The sequence below is a fragment of the Symphalangus syndactylus genome, chromosome 3 (genome assembly GCF_028878055.3).
Source record: "Symphalangus syndactylus isolate Jambi chromosome 3, NHGRI_mSymSyn1-v2.1_pri, whole genome shotgun sequence".
NCBI classification, from domain to species: domain Eukaryota; kingdom Metazoa; phylum Chordata; class Mammalia; order Primates; family Hylobatidae; genus Symphalangus; species Symphalangus syndactylus.
In genome coordinates, this window is record NC_072425.2 from 59,548,850 (window position 1) to 59,567,682 (window position 18,833).

The following is an 18,833-nucleotide window of genomic DNA, read 5'->3' on the forward strand; positions in this document are numbered from 1 at the left end:
TATATAGCATTAGAAAAGCTTTTCTGCCTGAACTGGGCTCAGGCAAAGAAGTAAATCAGAAGTCATTCTATTTCTCTAGGTTTCAATTGCTAAGTGCATGAGGTTGACTTGATCCCTAAATTCCCTCCAAGGGATAAGACCACAGGGAAAGTCACTCGCTTTGTTCAGGATGATACAAAGAGCTCACTAGGGATATAAAGACTCCTTGCTCTCTTAGGTATGCATAACTAAAATGCAAGCCTGTGTTAGTCTTTGTTAATTAAGAATAAGTAGAAAGTGAATGTACATCAGAAACTCTTTGTAAATTTCCATATGTAGCCCTATAAAATATCAAATGATCATCACTAGGTTTAATACATTCTCACATTCTGAAACACTCTTGTCTCTCTATTAAGACACAGCCAAACACAAGCCTTACCATATGTTTGGAAACCAGATTACCAACATCCCAATACATATTAGGAACTGGATCGCCCGCCACACTACAGGATAACGTGATAGACTTTCCTTCCTCCACAGTGAGGTTAGGTGCGGCCAGATTTGCAGACGGCAAACCTGTGGAACAAGAAAAGTAAACAGAGGCATATGCAAATAGTTAAATGCAGTATCAAAATAAAAGCAATAAATTGAAAACTGTTTATGCTTTAAAAATCAATCTTTAATTGCTTTTTGAGGCTGATTTATGTTGATCCGAAAAAGTGCCACTTTGATCAGCTTCATAGATTTACCATAAACCAAAAAAAGCTATAATTAGATTTCAAAATAAATTATGCACATTTCTTAAAGCATTATTGCCGAATAAACTTTTATTTCAAGAACACTAGTATAAAGAACTGTCTTCCACCTCTTTTTCTGTTCTACAGTTACTAATCCAGTTTTTGCACATAAACAGAGATTGTACATAAGGACTGACATCGTGTCTTTTATTTCCTCCTGTCTCCTACCCCCCATTTTTTACTAATGCTCAAGAACACAAAAGGGTGAGATTCATCTATTTTGTTTTTGCAAAAATCTGTTTTTTGCTTTAAGTAACTCTCACAAATCTAACCCTCTACCAGACACAGATTTTGAAAGACTCATTCTATTGAAGAAAATGTAGTTTCAAAGCATTTTTCAAAGACAGGCAGTTTGAACTATTGCAGTGTTAGAAAGTTTCAAAGTTATATAAATCATAGTCAAATATTATAGGTAAAATTGCTATCTTATTTGGAATATAATGAAAATGGGTTGGACTCATTTCAGTGAAAAGTTCTTTTTATTGGAAAGACTCTGAGAATGTATTTATCAGATGAAATTTTGAACCTCATAAACATTTTTTAATAGTCCAGCAAAGCATCATTTTTATACCTTTATATTTCAAAAGCTATGTGTAATTTTAGGGATGCTGCTATCACTTCATGAAATTATCACACCAACTGAGTGTGAACACTGCTTTAAACTGCATAAGAATCATGGTAATTTTTACGTGTAGGTATGTCTTAGAGGGTATAACAATATGTCAGGACCTGCTAGTGGAGCCTGTCCCTCTCTTGGTGTCAGGAACTCTGCTTGGGACTATAGTCACCCGACAGCTATGTCTTGCAGATCTATGATACATCATTAACTCAGATCAGAACCTGGAGGTCAAAGAAGGTGATTCATTTTCAACAGCCATTAAATTGCAATTAACCCACCCACCTGGCAATATCTGACCCTTCATCTTCACATTATTATGGATAAACCTTTCTCTTATCATGTATTCTTACCAGCAAAGCCATCTTTCTTTATTAGTGAAATCAGACCGGAATAAGATTTGTACAGTCTGTATCTCATGGTTTTCCCACCACTGGGAGAGGATTCTCCAATAAGATCTGGCTTTCAGGGGCCAGTGAGACCCCCTTCCAAACTCTTCCTTCCCGTAAGCATCCAATAGAGACCAATGTTACATCTTTCATGGGGTTTCAAAAAAAAAAAAGAAGCCCCTAATAGCCAGAGTTATACAGGGCAATGAAATATGTAACAATGATTAACAGAGAGTGTCATACTAGCCCCACACCCTAAACCCAGCAAATACTAACTTTGTGGCCTTAGATGAGTCTGTTGTTTTTCTCAATGTGTTTTCTTCACAACTTCTATGACAATTAAGCTGTTCAGTTTATTACGGAGCACATCAAGGCAAAATAGAAGAAATGGGCTTACTTAGTGAAAAATCTCCTTGAAGTCAATGGCATAATCTGGGTGACTTTTAAAAATATATATATACTTAATTTTGTTTTTCAAAAATCAAATATCTAGTCACATAGTTTGAAGAGTTGATAATTCTATAAAACTTATGAATAAGATTCAAGCTATTTCGTGTGAAAAACTGTAGTCCCACCTTACCCATGTGGCACTATTTCCTGTTCCCAGAGGCACCCATTTCATCTCTTTTAACTTCTTCTTTTGGTATTGCTCTGCTCATCACTAAGTATCATTCTTTATTGCTACTTCTTGGTTTTCCTGTTTCAGCAGTATCTACTGACCTCCCACTGTGGAAGATGAGATATGGGCTCGCTTACACACAGAATGCCAGCCCTCCCCATGGCCCCCACCACATTCAACATACTCTTGTCTTCACATTTTTTCAGGTGCTGTAATTGTCTCAGTGGAGACATAAAGATTATGATGAGTAAGTGGCCGGGTGCGGTGGCTCACGCCTGTAATCCCAGCACTTTGGGAGGCTGAGGTGGGTGGATCACGAGGTCAGGAGATAGAGACCAGCCTGACCAACATAGTGAAACCCCATCTCTACTAAAAAATACAAAATATTAGCCGTGTGTGGTGATGGGTGCCTGTAATCCCAGCTACTCGGGAGGCTGAGGCAGGAGAATCGCTTGAATCTGGGAGGCAGAGCTTGCAGTGAGCCAAGCTCGCATCATTGCACTCCAGCCTGGGCAATAGTGCAAGACTCCATGCCAAAAAAAAGATTATGAGTATTATGAGTATGCAAGCCTTACTAACACCAGAACCATCTAATATGCAATACTTAATTTCATCAAATTTAAAATGGTAGTAATTACAGGTTGCAACACTGTTATATGTATCACTATGAAAGGAAGAAAATGTGCCAATATAACTACAACACATGCTTTCTTACCACTTAGAACTATTGTTTGGATGTTGGACCTTATAGATAGCCCATTTAATTCTCTAATCCTTTCCTATTTTCCGACTTTTCATTTATTTGCTCTATTTGCAGGGAGATTTTTTTAGATTAATCTTTAAAGCCCCCTTTTAAGGTTGTTCATTCCTCTGTAATATTTTTTATTCCCAAGGCTCTTCTTTTGTTTCTGAATGTTCTTTTTTTTATAGCACCCTCTTCTTGTTCCATGGATGCAATATCTCTTATGATGTCTATGATATATTTATAATCATTTCTTGGATTTTTCTTTTCTCTATATTGGCTTTGTTTCTCGCAATTTTTTTTCCTCTCTTTCTCTCTTTGGTACTTTTGTGTTTGTCTTTCAAATATAAGCTTTCCTCAATTGTCTGGCTGTTCATACATCTTTAAGAATGGGGTACTAGAAGCATTGCACAAATTTATGAATTGTCAGCTTCATTGTAGGACGATATTATTGGCCTGTTTACTTGGTACCACCTGATGTCAGGATCGTGAAATCATTTTGAGGAAGGGGGTGGTCAAATTATTCAAATAATGTTCTTCCAGTTTCCTGCTTGGAGGACAAAGAGGCCTGGAAATATTAATATTCAGTATGTAAATCCATCATATTCTCCATGGTTCCCATGGCCTCACTCTATCTGGAGTTTCTCAGAACCTTTGTTTTATCCACTTTAGAGAATTAAGCCTCCAGTTTTCTGCTGAGGCAGGAGAGGTGCAGTCACCTGGGCTTAGTAGATTTTCAACCAATACAGTGTTTGATGTTACCTGTACTCTCACGCCCTAAGCATTGTAGTAGTTCTGCCATATAAACCAAGTTTCCCGTTGGCTTTCTCCATTGTCAACTTGGTAACAAGTATTCTCACCCTTTAAGTCAGTTACTACTCATCCATCCGCTTTTTCAGCTTGCAAGTGTTTGTGCTTTGTTGACTGTCCCTCTTCCTTTTTTTTTTTTTTTTTTTTTTTTGAGATAGTCTTGCTCTGTCAATGAGGCTGGAGTGCAGTGGCATAATCTCTGCTCACTGCAACCTCTGCCTTCTGGGTTCAAGCGATTCTTGTGCCTTAGCCTCCTGAGTAGCTGGGATTACGGGCACCCACTACCACGCCTGGCTAATTTTTTGTATTTTTGGTAGAGATGCGGTTTCGCCATGTTGCCTAGGCTGGTCTCAAACTCCTGAGCTCAGGCAGTCCACCCACCTCGGCCTCCCAAAGTGCTAGGATTATAGGTATGAGCCACTGTGCCCGACCGACTCTTCTGCTTTCTGTATTTATAGATTTATCTGCTGACTCTGGGGTGACCATCAGAGTCAAGGCCTGTCATGGTGCTTGTTCTCAAGGTATGACCCCCTCCATAGCCAGACCCCACCGATGAAGCCTAAAGACACCCACCTTGGCATTTCAAGTACAAACCCATGGGATGAATTTCCTACCTTTATAAATGTATCTAGTAGTTTGGAAATTCTGAGGACAGAAAGGTTAAAATAAAGAGATTCTCAGTAGGAAATGTTATGTCATAATGTTAATTTTTCCTATAAAATCTAATGTGGGGTTTTTTTTCAAACTTAAGCTTACATAATTAACAGCTCTAAAAGCATTTAATTATAGTAATACTAATATTATCATTTATTGGGGATTCACTTTACCAGATATTCTTGCCTAGTACCTTGTTTTACCTCATCCTCAGAACCATTCTTGAAGATAAGTATTTTGCCCTCATTTAATTAATGAAGTATATGAGTTTTGGAAAGTCAAATACATTACCCAACATTGTCCGAGTACATATAGACCTAGAATTTGAACTCAAAGCTCAGGGTCTTCACCACTACCTCCCAAGCTGTACATATCCATTTCATCATGGACCATAAATACCACCGATAAAGTGGTATTTATGATTCCTTGATAAAGGAATTGTTTCATTTAAAAATAATTACGTGTCTATTCTGCAGAAGAGTGAGTCTTCTTTATTTATAGAGAAATCGTATCACCCTGTCATCACAGTTTCCAAAGGAATCTGAGCAAAATTGGCCAAGTCTAGATCTTTTAAATGTAAAGTCTTCCACAAATGAGTAAGCATCTGACTCACATTAATTCTACAGCGTTAATATGCTGGCCAAAGATTCAATAATGGAAAAAACAATCCGTACTTGAAATATCACTTGAGGTTTAATTAGCACAATAAAAATGAATTGGGAAGCATGAATAGCCAAGGCGGGATCAACCATTTGCCAGGCACTACTTCTTGGCTTAACAAGATTTGAAATCGGCACAAGTACACAGCAAAGCCCAGCAACGCTTCCAAGAGCTGCTAGCTCTACTGTAAAAGGATCCTGACTCTACGCCCTACAGCTGTCTTCCTTTGCACTCTGGGAAACCTCGCTGGAGATCAGAGATGACCAGCTTCCCACGCAGACAGATACCTCCACGTAAATGTCTCTTGATCTGGATTCCTTCAGGAAGGATGTACTGGCCTGTAGACCTCAGCAGAAAATCATCAACCAGGCAGTGAAAAATGTTGACTTTCTTTACACTAGAGCTTCCCAAACTATTGTGTGTATGAATCACCAGGGTATCTTGTTAAAGATGTAGTTCTTTTCCAATAGGTCTGAGTTGGGGCCTAAGAATTTGCATTTCTAATAAACTCGCTGTTCCACAGAACACACTTGGAAGGACAGGGGTTTATACCATAAGTGTTGGGCAATTGTTGAATGGGCTTTTGTTCCTACAACTATTATTCTTAAATCTGATATGGACCTGAGTTGTCCATCAAATTTTCCCCAAAGTGTGTCTTACAGAACTCTAATTTATTGAGATTCTAGATGGAAAAAAAATCCAAGATTACAAAAAAAAGGAAGAAGAAAGAAGAAGAAGAGGAAGAAGAAGAGGAAGAGGAAGAAGAAGAAGGAGAAGGAGAAGGAGGCTCTGTAAGAAACTCTGGAGGTTCACAACGTACATTAGAAAATTAAAAGTTCTGAGAACTCCTGCTATAAAGAAATCCATTTAAATTCTATTGATCTTACATTCCCCAAGCAGATTTGCGTACATAATCAGTTCTTTGATTGTAATGTTTGTTGTGGCTTTATTTTTATTTCCAGCAATTTGACAAAATATAAGATATACATATATTTAAATTCAGATGTGAAATACATTTAAATCTATTCTTGTTAATGATAGTAATAGCTATTATTTATTGGGTACTTGGTATGTGCTAGACTCTGTTTTAAATATTTTCCATTTATTACCTTATCAATCATCCTAAAAATCCTAGAAAGTAGATGCCATTAATATTTCTATTTCCAGATGAAGAAGTTAAGGCTATCAAATATTATGACTAAATAGCTAGTGAGTGGGGTTGGCCCTGGCCCACATCTGTCTGTCCAGGGCCTTAACCAGAGCATTCTGGCTGCCTCCTTTGCTGGGATCTTCCATGTCTCTGTTCCCACCTATTAGTGCATACTTCTTGAGAGTTGACCAAATTGACTAGGTGCTTCAGTCACTCATTAAAAGTGTGTAGGCCCTCACTTTCTCTTTTTTTTATTTTATTTTATTTTATTTTATTTTATTTTATTTTTTATTTTTTATTATGCTTTAGGGTTTTAGGATACATGTGCACAATGTGCAGGTTTGTTACATATGTATCCATGTGCCATGTTGATTTCCTGTACCCATTAACTCGTCATTTAGCATTAGGTGTATCTCCTAATGCTGTCCCTCCCCCCTCCCCCCACCCCACAACAGTCCCCGGAGTGTGATGTTCCCCTTCCTGTGTCCATGAGTTCTCATTGTTCAATTCCCACCTATGAGTGAGAACATGCGGTGTTTGGTTTTTTGTCTTAAGGAAAAACAAATCTCTAGTCATTTTGGATTAACCCAGTTTGGCAACAAATAAGATGGGTCAAGGCTGGGTTTTACTAATATTTTTTAGTAATCACCAGTAGGCCTTGCTTGTGTTTGTTTTCAGCTTGCTTCAGTGATCCTGAGCTCTGTTCATTTCATGTTGGGTCATCTTTCCACATGTATAAAAATATTCAAGTAAATTATAATGTTGTCTGTTCTCTGCCTTCTCTCCTCTCACTTCTATTTGTGCACACATAAAAGAACTTAAAACAAATAAACACTTGACCTATCTCTTAATTCTCTCTCAACAGAATACTAAAATTCTATAACCTTCCCCTCTACCCTTCTATCTCCTTGTTATATCTTCCAAGTTCTTTGCCTCCTAAACAGCTATATTCCACAAACAGAAATGAAGCCAAAATGAGCCTGACCTATTTAGAAGTGATTGCTTTATACCTGGTAGCAAAAATGACAGAAAGTTAGCAAAATGACTTTGCAAGCTCAAATTTGAAACTGCACTTCTAAGCACATGTGAGCCATGTCACAATAGTGACAGGTGCTACATAACTTCTAAACACAAAAATTTAAACAGCAGTTGACAGATGAGAAAAAACAACTTCATTTGACATTCTAAGAAGATAAAGAAAAACAACGATCCACTGTGTGGTTTGCTCTATTTAGGAGATAAAACCTGATCTCTAAGAAAATTAAAGCAAAGCAGTACACTAAAATAGCCTTTCTGTGTGGTTTTCAGGAAAGAAAGTCAATCCAACTAAGTTGCTAAGAAAATAATGTTTCATATCACTCTAACGTCCACATAGAGCATTAATATAGTATATTCTTTTAATCTGGGAGTGTTAACAAAGTAGAATTACTACTAGTCTATTTTCTGGGTTCAACACAAACAAAACAAGGAGTATGTACAAATATGCGACACAGACATATGTGCTACAAACTGTGGTTGAAACCAAAAGTAAATCTTAAAAATAAATCATTAAATTCAATTTATCTCAAGGAAGCCGGCCTCTCCTCCTGGGCACCTGTGAACTGACCTTCACTATCATAAATAGTATTTTGTCGATGTGCCTTTAAAAGCTTCTACATTAAAAGTTTGAAGGGTGGAAAAGTGGAAAATTGAAATTGTCCTAATAAATAGGAAGGAAATCAAAAGCAAGTCTGATTTCAATCCATGGGACCATTAAGGATGGTTTATATAGTAACTGCACAGTTCTTCAACCAACAAGTGAATTGCCACCTTATATTCTCTGTGGGACTATTATTCTATGTGGTAACTAGTTACTAGTAAAATAGGTGCAGTGATTCTTTTGATATGACCCAGAGGAATACTGCCTTTCTTAAATGTATTTGCCATCTACTTAAGACAGAGCATTTCATGTACCATTAACACTTGCTGAAGAAGCTCTCAGGTAAGATTTAAATAATAATGATAGTATTTTTTAAAATTAAAATATAACATCCACTTCCCCTTAATAATCCCATTATGCCAGGGAAGGTGACTGAAAGGTTTATACTGCAAGACTAACTGCTGAAAATCATCTAAGTGTGCAGGAATTGAGGAGAAATTTTTAAAAAAATACTACGTGATAAATAATTTCATTAGAAACACTTGAAGAAGTAGCAGGGAGATTTTTTATACGAGACAATAATCAGCACAGCCTGGCCAAATCAGCTTTCTTCACCAGCACTTACATGATTCTGTTTCAGTCTTCAGAACCATTGCTCATAGCACCTCTTTATACCAATTAATGTGGAACTGTTATATGAAAATGTTCTGTTGCCTTGCAATTAATAAAGTTTTTCTAAGGTTTAGAAGGGCCTTGTGAAGAAACGAACCACCACTTGTTTTACAGCATGAATAAGTTTACAGTAATTCATAGCAGGGGGGGACTGTTAGAAAAATATTGTGAGGCATTTTGACTGCACTATTAACGAGAATGATGCAGTTAAACTTCCCAGCCCCATCTATCATGCTCGATTAATCTCTAAGGATATAAAGAAAAAAGAAGAAATGAGATTCTCTCAAAAATGCCATAAGGATAAAAATTTCAAAAATAATGAAAAAAATACTAAACTACAGAATAATTTGCCTAAATTAATGTATTTAAGTTATTTTTAATTAACTAAAACATTCACACCATTATATTAAAAACCTGGTCCAATATGAACATTAATATGATACAGTTCATGCATTTGTTAAGTCAGCAAACCTTCATCAAATGCCTTTTTTGATCAAGCGGTACAGTAGGCACCATGGAATATGCGTATTTGCACATAAAATGTAGAGAACTTGTTCTCCATATAATATCTCCATGATGAAATACTAACAAGGGAAGCTTTTAAAGAAAACTCATCTTACAAACAAATAAAATCTCAGTAGCTCTTCTTTTTCATTGAAATAAAAACAGTACCAATTGCAAACTAAATACAATGGCCACAGTAGTTGGCAAATTGTTGGTTTACAAAGATGACACACAGAAGACCACGGTCTTCACTGATTCAGTTAGCTAAAAAGTTTCGCCCCCCCAAAAAAGTGTGGAAATCAGATGAACTTCAAATCTGTGACTTAAACACAACAGATGTGTTTTTAAAGTTTATGTAAAAGAAAAAGCCAGCTGACCATAAATTCATTTGTTTTTCAAACAAGACATCTAACTTGGAGATATTGGCATGTTATTATCCGGTTTCTTCAACACAGAACTCCAGAGAAAGATTTTAAATCCAACATTCTAGTGTCATTTTCTGTTTAGATTATAACTTCTCCTGAAAGAACCAAAGTTGGGAAACCATCAAAAGAAAATTAATACACGACTAAGCCCCAAAGTGAAGGCTCCCTTTCTTATCCCAGATATCTAGAAGTGATAGTCAATATTTTTCTTAAAACCCAGAACAAAGTTGGAAAATGAGAAGGCACACCGCTGATGGAGAAGAAACTATAAAGAACTCCTGAGCTAGAGAAAGCAGAAGAGGATTAATGAAAAGCAGCACAGCCCCAGATGGACACATAGCCATGTGCTTCACAAAATAGTGAGGCTCTCAAAGGACCCAACAGTAGAAGCAGGATTGCAGGACTCCCTGGAGATGCAGCAAACCTCAGTATGGAAAAGGGCATTTCAGTTACAAAAAAACGACTCACAAGAGATTGTGGAAATTGATCATCAGTGGTTGAAAGGAAAAAAAAATCAGCAGCTAGAGAAACAGCTGAAGAGCTAAGTAATGAGTAAACCAATTCTCCCATAATGCGGTACACAAGGACAAGCAGATGGAAACTACTAAGGAAAGGGTGGCCAGAGTGGGTGGAGCCAAAAGTGTAAATATCTATCCAATGTCGATTCCTGAATGAAAGAATAAATGGAAAGAATACGTTGAGCAAATCAATAAGAAAATTTTTCGAGAACTGAAGACATGAACCCTCACATTGAAAGGGTATCCCTTGCAATAAGCAGGATTAAAAAAAATAATAACCCCACATCTAGTTACGTTGTGGTGAAATTTAAGAAAATCATGGATAAGGAGTAAATTCTTAAAACTTCTAGAGGGGAAAAAATTTAAAAAGCACAGGTTACCTAGAAAGAGCAAGCAACAGACTGACCTCAGACTTCTCATCAGCAACACTCAATACAAAAAGAATATGGTGCAATATCTTCAAAGTTATGAGTTTTTGAGCCTATAATTTTTTACTTAGCAAATTCCACTGAGAAGAAAAAATACAGGCCAATTTCCCACCACTCAAGAGCTTGATTATACTTTTTTAATTTCTATGAAAGAAGTACTAGAAGATATACTCCTGCAAAAAGAACAATCGCACCAAAAAGAACACAGTAAGACACAAAAGTCTATGATATACAAAGAAATACAACATCTTCAAAAAAGCCAGGTAACAATATAAAAATAAAATCCCAGATGATAATAAACAGAGCTGGGACGAGAAGAGAAGGGAAGCAAAAATATTTTTTCTGCCTTATTTGTGGTTATCTCTATGCAGAAAATACATATTTAAATTTGTGCAGAAAATATTTCAGTATTACAGATTTTTTTAAAAAGGGAATATTTATCACTTTCAAACAATGAAGAAAAAACAAAGAACAATGAAAGTAAAGGAAAAATCCTGCAGAAAAATAGACAAAGGATATAAACAGGTAATTTACTGAAGCATAAACACAGTCCAATAAACATATAAGATACTCAATAGTAATCAGGAAAATGCAAACTCAAAAGCCATGATGTAGCATTTTTTAGAAAGACAAACACTAACAAGTTCACTAATATCAAGGTATACCTTGTTAGGATGGGCATAAATAGATACAGCCATTTTTTAATGTGCAAACCACATAAACCAAAAATTCTGCTTCTTTCTATGTATTCTAGAAAAACTTTTGCGCTTGTACATATGTGTAAAAAGCATGAATAAGGATGCTTGCTGAAACATTTTTGCAGTATTCAAAAAAATGGAAAATAAGCAAAATGCCCGTCAATATGGAACACTTAATTAATTAAGACACATTGTATCATGAATTTCATGTAATGGTTAAAAAGAATATGACAGATCTATGACTACTGACCTGAAATGGTTAGGAGTAAGAAAAAGACAAACATCATATGTGTAATGTAGGAAATTACTTTTGCAACAAGACATATCAATATAATACAGTCAATTATAAAAAGTAAAACACTTGAAAGAGAATAAAAAAGGGAAAGAACAAAACAGTTAAGAACACAAAAACGATAGGAAAAAGAAGTCTGTCAATTCACTTGCCACACTCTTCTATAATGTTGCTTTTTGAAAAGCATCCTTGACATCGAAATGAATTGTGAATGTTACCATGAATGTAACCACTCAGTCCTAATCGATCATTCGAGCCCATGCCCTCATTACAGTAGATTCAAAAACTCACTCTTAGACACACAATTCATTGACTAATTTGTAGAAAACAGACATAAAAAATGACTGGAAATTGACAAACTGATTAGGAAAAATGAGGACCAGTTCACTCCTTACACGTCCCCTATCCCAATCATAATGGCCGAGCAGTAACACGTAAGGCAGGGTGCATTCCCGGAATGCTGCCAAGACAACACAACCAAAAATTTAAATGGAAAAAAATGAAATTGGTTTCAGGCAAGGGCAAAGCAGACGTCTGTTAAGAGGCAGTTTGTGAAATCAGAGCAAGAGTCAGATGCTTTCTCTCTTTTCCTCTCAGCGGTTGCTGAACCAATGTGGCCACAACGGCCATGGGGATTTGGGAGCTGGCCAAAAGGCCAGGTGACTCAACACTGAATTTCTTGTCCCTCTAGGCAATTTCTCTCAGCGGTACAAATTTGTACCAGAACAGAGAACAGTTACCCTCTTATCAATCAGGAAAAGACACATATTAAAAGTTTTTTTTATTTTTTAAGTGTTAGCTAGCAAAGAAAACTGACAGAGGTTGGCAAGAGAATAAAGCCTTACTCCCCCATTATGAAACCAAAGGACTCTATTTGTGACAGAAAAATCTGTGGCAAGGGTCAGGGCCGTCTTCTAAGGTCATTCAGGGTAAGAAACAGACTCATATCTTTATTTCTATCGCATTCCTACAAAGCGTGTGCATCAGCTCCATTTTTCTTAAATAAAAAATAGACCTCAAATAATAGGGTCTTCCGAAAACAAAGAATCGGTTGTTTGTGATTAATACACAGATTCCTTGCGCACAAGAACCAGGTGCTACATGACTTTCTGCTGTGTCACCAGCCACTAGGCCAGAAGATCAAACATAATTGTTTGTGAACTTGTCAACTGGTTGACTAACCGATTCAAATGTCAATGGGGGAGTAACATGCATGTGTGGGTATTGTAGAGGTACATGACTGAAGACTAGTAAAATCCTAAGCAGAACACTTTGCTGTTCCTTCCTTATAACTCACTAGCACTCACATGAGCTCTGATTTTGCCGTTCGGTACCCTTTTAAATGTTGGAGATGAAAACACCGGGGAGAGGAGTAGGGGATGATGGTAAAGTAGGAGATCTTAAATCCAGACATGGGAGGAAGCACGTGGCATGGCAGACTTGGGGCACCCCATCAAGAGACACAGAACTCTGGCAGTAAGACAAGTTTAAGGGAATGTGCTGGATTGAATTGGATTTGCTTGTGCTGCCAGGACACTTTCATCACCCTGAGATCCTTGGCCTGGGTGCCATCCAAGGGTATATGTGGCCAGAGAAGTGCCACATTTTTAGCAGATAGTTTTTGCACAGATGGATGGGTAGATAAATGGATGGATGGATAGATGGAAAAACAAATAGGAACAAATAAGCAAATGAACAAACAAACAAAAAGAATAAGCAGCGTGCTTTTTCTCTATGCACTTTACAGCCATCCACTCTGAATTAATATTCTACTTGCAAAGAATATTCAGCAAAGTTGCTCCCAGCCGATTACTCCACACTGCACACAAATGTTGGCTGATTCACTGGATACGTCAACAGAATACCACATACAATCCAGGTAGTGGTAATTTTCCTAGACTACCACACCAAGGCAATGAGAATAATTAATAGCAACTAGAACACATTGATTTAAAAATAAATTACCACAATTGGGTATCTGCAGGTTTGCCAGGGGAATATTCTTGCTGCTTTCATTCAGGCAGTACAAATCCTGAGTGTCTGGACTGGATTTAGCCTCTTGGAGAGTCTTGATCCACATAATGTCACAGGAGCATGTAAATGGATTGCCCACCAGGATCCTACAGGGAACAAAAATGGCAACAGATCAAGTTCCTTTTTCCATTTTAGCTACATTAGTGCTTGCAAAATACTACAACATTATGAATTCTTTCTAGCCAGCAATGCTTGGAAGTCATACCCCTTTCATAGCATGACAGTACTTATTATTCCTTCATTTATTTGATACTTACTGAGCATCCGCTATATGCAGATAGCACTGGAGAATGATAGAAGACCTTACAGAATAACAGGGGAAACAAGATAGAGACAGAAATAGCCAAAATATAGGATAGAAAACAACATCTCATAACATGGGGAAAATAAGGTGCCATGACAAATTTATCATGGTTATTATAGAGTTATTAGGAAGATGCCAACAATAAGTTTTCAGGAAAGCTAACATACTTATTTCTGACCCGGCTAAAGGCTCAAGTGTTACCACTTTCTAAGCTCAAACTTCAGCAGGGGGCAGAACAATTTCATCTCAATTTAAAATGAGACTGTAAGTACAAAGCTAAGACTGAATTGTGAATGCCAGAAGGCTGGCACCCCTAGCTTTCTGCATTATGCAATCACAGTCAGTTTCATTGATTCAAGATAGCGGGAGTAAAGGTGAGAGAGAGAACCTGAAAGAGAGCTGTAGACCTCCTTCACACACACACACACACACACACACACACACACAGCAAGCTATTCTGAGGACAAGGCAACTGAGCTGCAGATTGAGCTGCGTTAGACCACTGTGGGTGGAAAGCCACCGCCATTCAGACCTCAGCCATGCTGCCTGGACTCCTGTGGCCTGCAATGGGTAAAAGAGGAAGTAGTCAAGAGGAAAATAAAAACCACAAGGAAAAAAAAATCTTTAAATGCTTATTTATAATACTCAGTGGCCTATTTAAGATGAATTCCATTTATGGTAATGAGCCTTTAAATGAGGCCATTTAAAATCGTTACATAGAGTCTGCCTGGCATTAACCACAATACTTAAGGTTTCTGTGAAGACAGGACCTGGGCTTTGCAACATCACTTACTCCTGTGGTTTTCTGGTTGGGTTGTAAAAATCTCAGGGATCCCTGGAGACTTTTCCAGGAGCTTCTTAGGGGAAAATGTGGTCATGGTAGACTCATTTAATCTATGTCTGCTTGATCACCTCCAAGTATCCCTCCAACACCAAAATGGGATTTGTTGTTATGAGATATGGAATAGAATGCAGAAAAGACCCACCACCAGTTTAAACCCCAGTAATCCAAAATGCTTCCTGGAGCTCTGAGTACATGCAAAACTAAAGAGTCTTTCTAAAAGAAGATATCATTAACTCAGCAGAAGGGATAAAGAAGGAAAGGAATGTTTCAATTATGAATACAGCAATGTTAATATGACAACACAACACTGGTGCACAGCTGGCTTCTTTCTGCAGCTTACTGTGCAAGCTCGATGATTATGACAGCACATTACACTTTTATCTTTGGGTTTCTACCTCTCCCACTGGATAACAGAATCCAGGAACATAGAAACTTTTCTCCCTTTATCCCCATGGCCCTGTGCCATATCATTTTGATTTGTAATAGGTACACAATTAACATTTGTTGAATGAATTGATTAAACATGCTTCAACAAGATTATTGAGACATAAATTTGAAATTGAAACTCTAATTTTTAATCTAGCAAGAAAATTTTACACAATGTTGCCCTAAATTTTTACACCAAGTACTTTACCCTATCTCATATATCTTCCTTTAGTTTGTCATGCCTATTCCTGTGTTAGAAGCATTAGCGCTTCAATGCCCTGAATTCACTTTATTCCAAATAATTGCCAATTGCCAAGACTTTCACCATATAACACCCATTACACCTATTAACTTGTTGTCTCTCCAGCAGTGACATCTTCCAATCTGCACAATTTCCTTGTGAATAAGGATGGATCTTCATAAAAAGACTCCACAATTTAGACAACATAGAGTTTAAGCAAATGCCATTGCTTAATCTTCAAAGACCTCTTCCTGGGCCCACATCTGCTCCACAAAGCCTCTGCATTAGGATGCTTTGAGGTGCCTTACCATAAAAATAGTAACAGTTCATATTTGTTTAATGGGGACAACGCAAGGAATTGAGCTCACTTGGAAATCCTGGCTGTTAGTCATCAACACCTTTCAATATGTTTTCTGTCATTTTACAACAGAAGAAAATGGGACTTAAAAATAAATATTGAATGTAATAACAGACCTGGAAGAAAATCTCACAAAGATGGGTGGGGAGAGAGAACTACCTCTCCTCCAATGTCCCGTCTTTAAGATGGACAAAAGTGAGCAGAGTTTTGCCCATTTTTATTTCCTCCTTGAATGGGTTTGCTTGACTTTAGGGCCTGGATCCAACAGGAACCAAACAGACGCTGTGAGATATAAAGTATAGCCGTTTTCACACAAAGCCCCCTTCTTTTTCTCTTTTTTCCCCTCTACTAGAAATTATTTATGTAAAAACAACATTTAAACGAATCAGAAATGATATGTCACTACTGAGATTTCTATTTTTTTAATTACCGAATTTCAGAAATGAGAAATAATAAACCACGAGGGAATAAAAAACGGAGAGACTGAAACTTGAGAAATCATTTTTCGAGAATTTGGTATACAAATAGATCTGCAACATCACTCATTAAAAGAAAAATACTTCATTACCCCTTCCTTTGAAAACTTTTCCCCAAATGCCACAGAAAATCATTACTTACAGTTCAGACAAGTCAAGGTGACGGAAATGTTTCCTAGACAAACTCGTCAGTTTGTTTCGGGTAAAATTGCTGAAAGGAATCAAAAACATTAAACATGAATTTAAAATGTTACATTTTAGGAACACAGTATTCACAGAGAGATTTTGTTTTCAAAATATAATTTTATTTGATCATTATACATGCTTTACTTACATCCAAATATCTCTCTCTTTTGCTTAGAGTGATAGCTCAGTTTTTCCTCTAACCTTGTCTATATTTTTTCTTTGCAGGAAGGGGTAGCATAAATATATTGTGTATTTTTAATGTCTTTTTCACCCAAAAGCTTATTTTTCATATGTTGATTTGCAGCCAAGTTATATATCTCATAGAAATCCTGATTTTTTTGAACAATTAATAGGAGGATATGTAAGAGTAAATAAAATTTAAAACTATAAACCCGGTAGGGAAAAAGGATGCCTTAAAACTAAAGAGCATCATGGATATTTTGAAATTATGCGGCATAAAAAACTCTCAATATTAACTGAATTCAATATGTCTTTATAGGAAAGACATTTTATTGATGAAAAAAGTCTACTGAGATTGTTTACATATGATCTAGATAACCACATACCTCCACGATGAGAACAAACAAAAATTAGGTAACAAGGAATACGTCAGATTTCATCTTGAACTATTCTAGTGACATACTATCTTCAGATTTGGACCAACCAGACAATAAAAAGATATATTTGTGATTAAAAAAATAATAATTTACTGACATGTTCCAAACATGTAATTTGATTCTATAAAAGAGTTTCCAATGATCAGTGCCATGAGATTTTGGGGTAGGAAACTCAGAGCCATAACCCTAGCAGCTGACTCACTCTGCGAATTTGTTTACTGTTTAAATTTATTTAAAGAGTGTCTGATGCTTGGGCCTCAAGATGTGTTTAATAAATAAAATGAATGTAAAACAAACATCAACTTTCATAAAAACAGCCAAGACTTCTACAAACCACAGGAAGTCAATGAGCCTTTCAGTGTGTGTTTCCTGCCCAGGAAGGCAAGTGTCGAGCTGAGAGTTGGATAAAACATGAGATCTAGCCAGGCGCGGTGGCTCACGCCTGTAATCCCAGCACTTTGGGAGGCCGAGGCGGGTGGATCATGAGGTCAGGAGATCGAGACCATCCTGGCTAACACAGTGAAACCCCATCTCTACTAAAAAAAAAATACTAAAAATTAGCCGGGCATGGTGGCAGGCGCCTTGTAGTCCCAGCTACTGGGGAGGCTGAGGCAGGAGAATGGCATGAACACGGAAGGCAGAGCTTGCAGTGAGCCGAGATTGTGCCACTGCACTCCAGCCTGGGTGACAGAGCGAGACTGCATCTCAAAATAAAAAAAAATAAAAATAAATAAAAAAATTTAAAAAAAAACCACATGTGAGATCTGAGGGTGACAGTGATCCTGGCCCCTTACCTGAGGCTACTGTTCGCTGTCAGCCCAAGGAAGTCATCACTGAAGTATCCTGGTGTGTCTGAACAGTCACACACCTGGGGTTACAACCAGGAGCTAAAGTATGAACTAAGGCTAGTCAGTTGATAAGAAAGAACCTACCACTCTGGTGTCTCACAAATCATGAATGTGTGTGTCCACTCCCAGCTTAATTTTATACTGAGATCTCCACTCATCCAAACCCCTACCTACACAAGGGTACCCTCCTTGCTTCTAGGCATGCATCTTCTGTCTACACACTGAGTATAAAGTGCTCACCCACATGAAAAATAATCCACCAGGAAGTTGTAAAATGTGCCCACATAAGTATCTTCTTTTGGAAGGTGAATTAAGAATGGGTTTCGGCCGAGCGCAGTGGCTCACGCCTGTAATCCCAGCACTTTGAGAAGCTAAGGCTGTTGGATCACCCGAGGTTGGGCGTTTGAGAGCAACCTGGCCAACATGGTGAATCCCCGTCTCTACTAAAAACACAAAAATTCACTGCGTGTGGTGGCGCCCTCCTGTAATCTCAGCTACTTAGGAGGCGAGGCAGGAGAATTGCTGGAACCCAGGAGGCAGAGGTTGCAGTGAGCCAAGATGGCGCCATTGCACTCCAGCCCGGGCAACAACAGCAAGACTCCTTCTCAAAAAAAAAAAAAAAAAAAAAGGTTTCACTGGTATACAATGCATTGAAAAGTCAGTCTGCCTGTCTTTTCCACAGTCTCTAAGGCACAAATGCTTTCATCTTCATCAGAAGTCCCAATCTTTCTAAAACAAACAAACGAAAAACCAAAAACCTGCTTTCCTCCTCAAGAAAAAGGAGGAGAGGGCAAGCAAAGAAAGAGGAGGCTTAGGGTGAAGGGTCTCCCTGTCTGCTGGTAAAACCGCCGCCCCGCGGAGCTGCTGCCTCTGTGGGGCTGCCAGCAGCACCGCAAAGAGCAGCGTT

The 18,833-nt window shown here is 37.7% G+C and overlaps 1 protein-coding gene across 8 annotated transcripts in view; it reads right to left on the reverse strand.

Moving 5' to 3' along the window:
* NTRK2 (neurotrophic receptor tyrosine kinase 2) overlaps positions 1 to 18,833 on the reverse strand; it is a 362,023-nt gene that overhangs the window by 306,365 nt on the left and 36,825 nt on the right. For 7 of the 8 annotated variants that reach the window (XM_055272096.2, XM_055272094.2, XM_055272098.2 and 4 more), the window contains exons 4-6: positions 16,418 to 16,486; positions 13,558 to 13,712; positions 419 to 555 (exon numbers count right to left, since the gene is read on the reverse strand). In XM_055272096.2, coding sequence (XP_055128071.1) covers positions 419 to 555; positions 13,558 to 13,712; positions 16,418 to 16,486 — 361 coding nt within the window. Of the gene's footprint in view, positions 1 to 418; positions 556 to 13,557; positions 13,713 to 16,417; positions 16,487 to 17,872; positions 18,535 to 18,833 lie in introns of those variants that run through there. The other variant, XM_055272097.2, reaches the window with a different exon arrangement.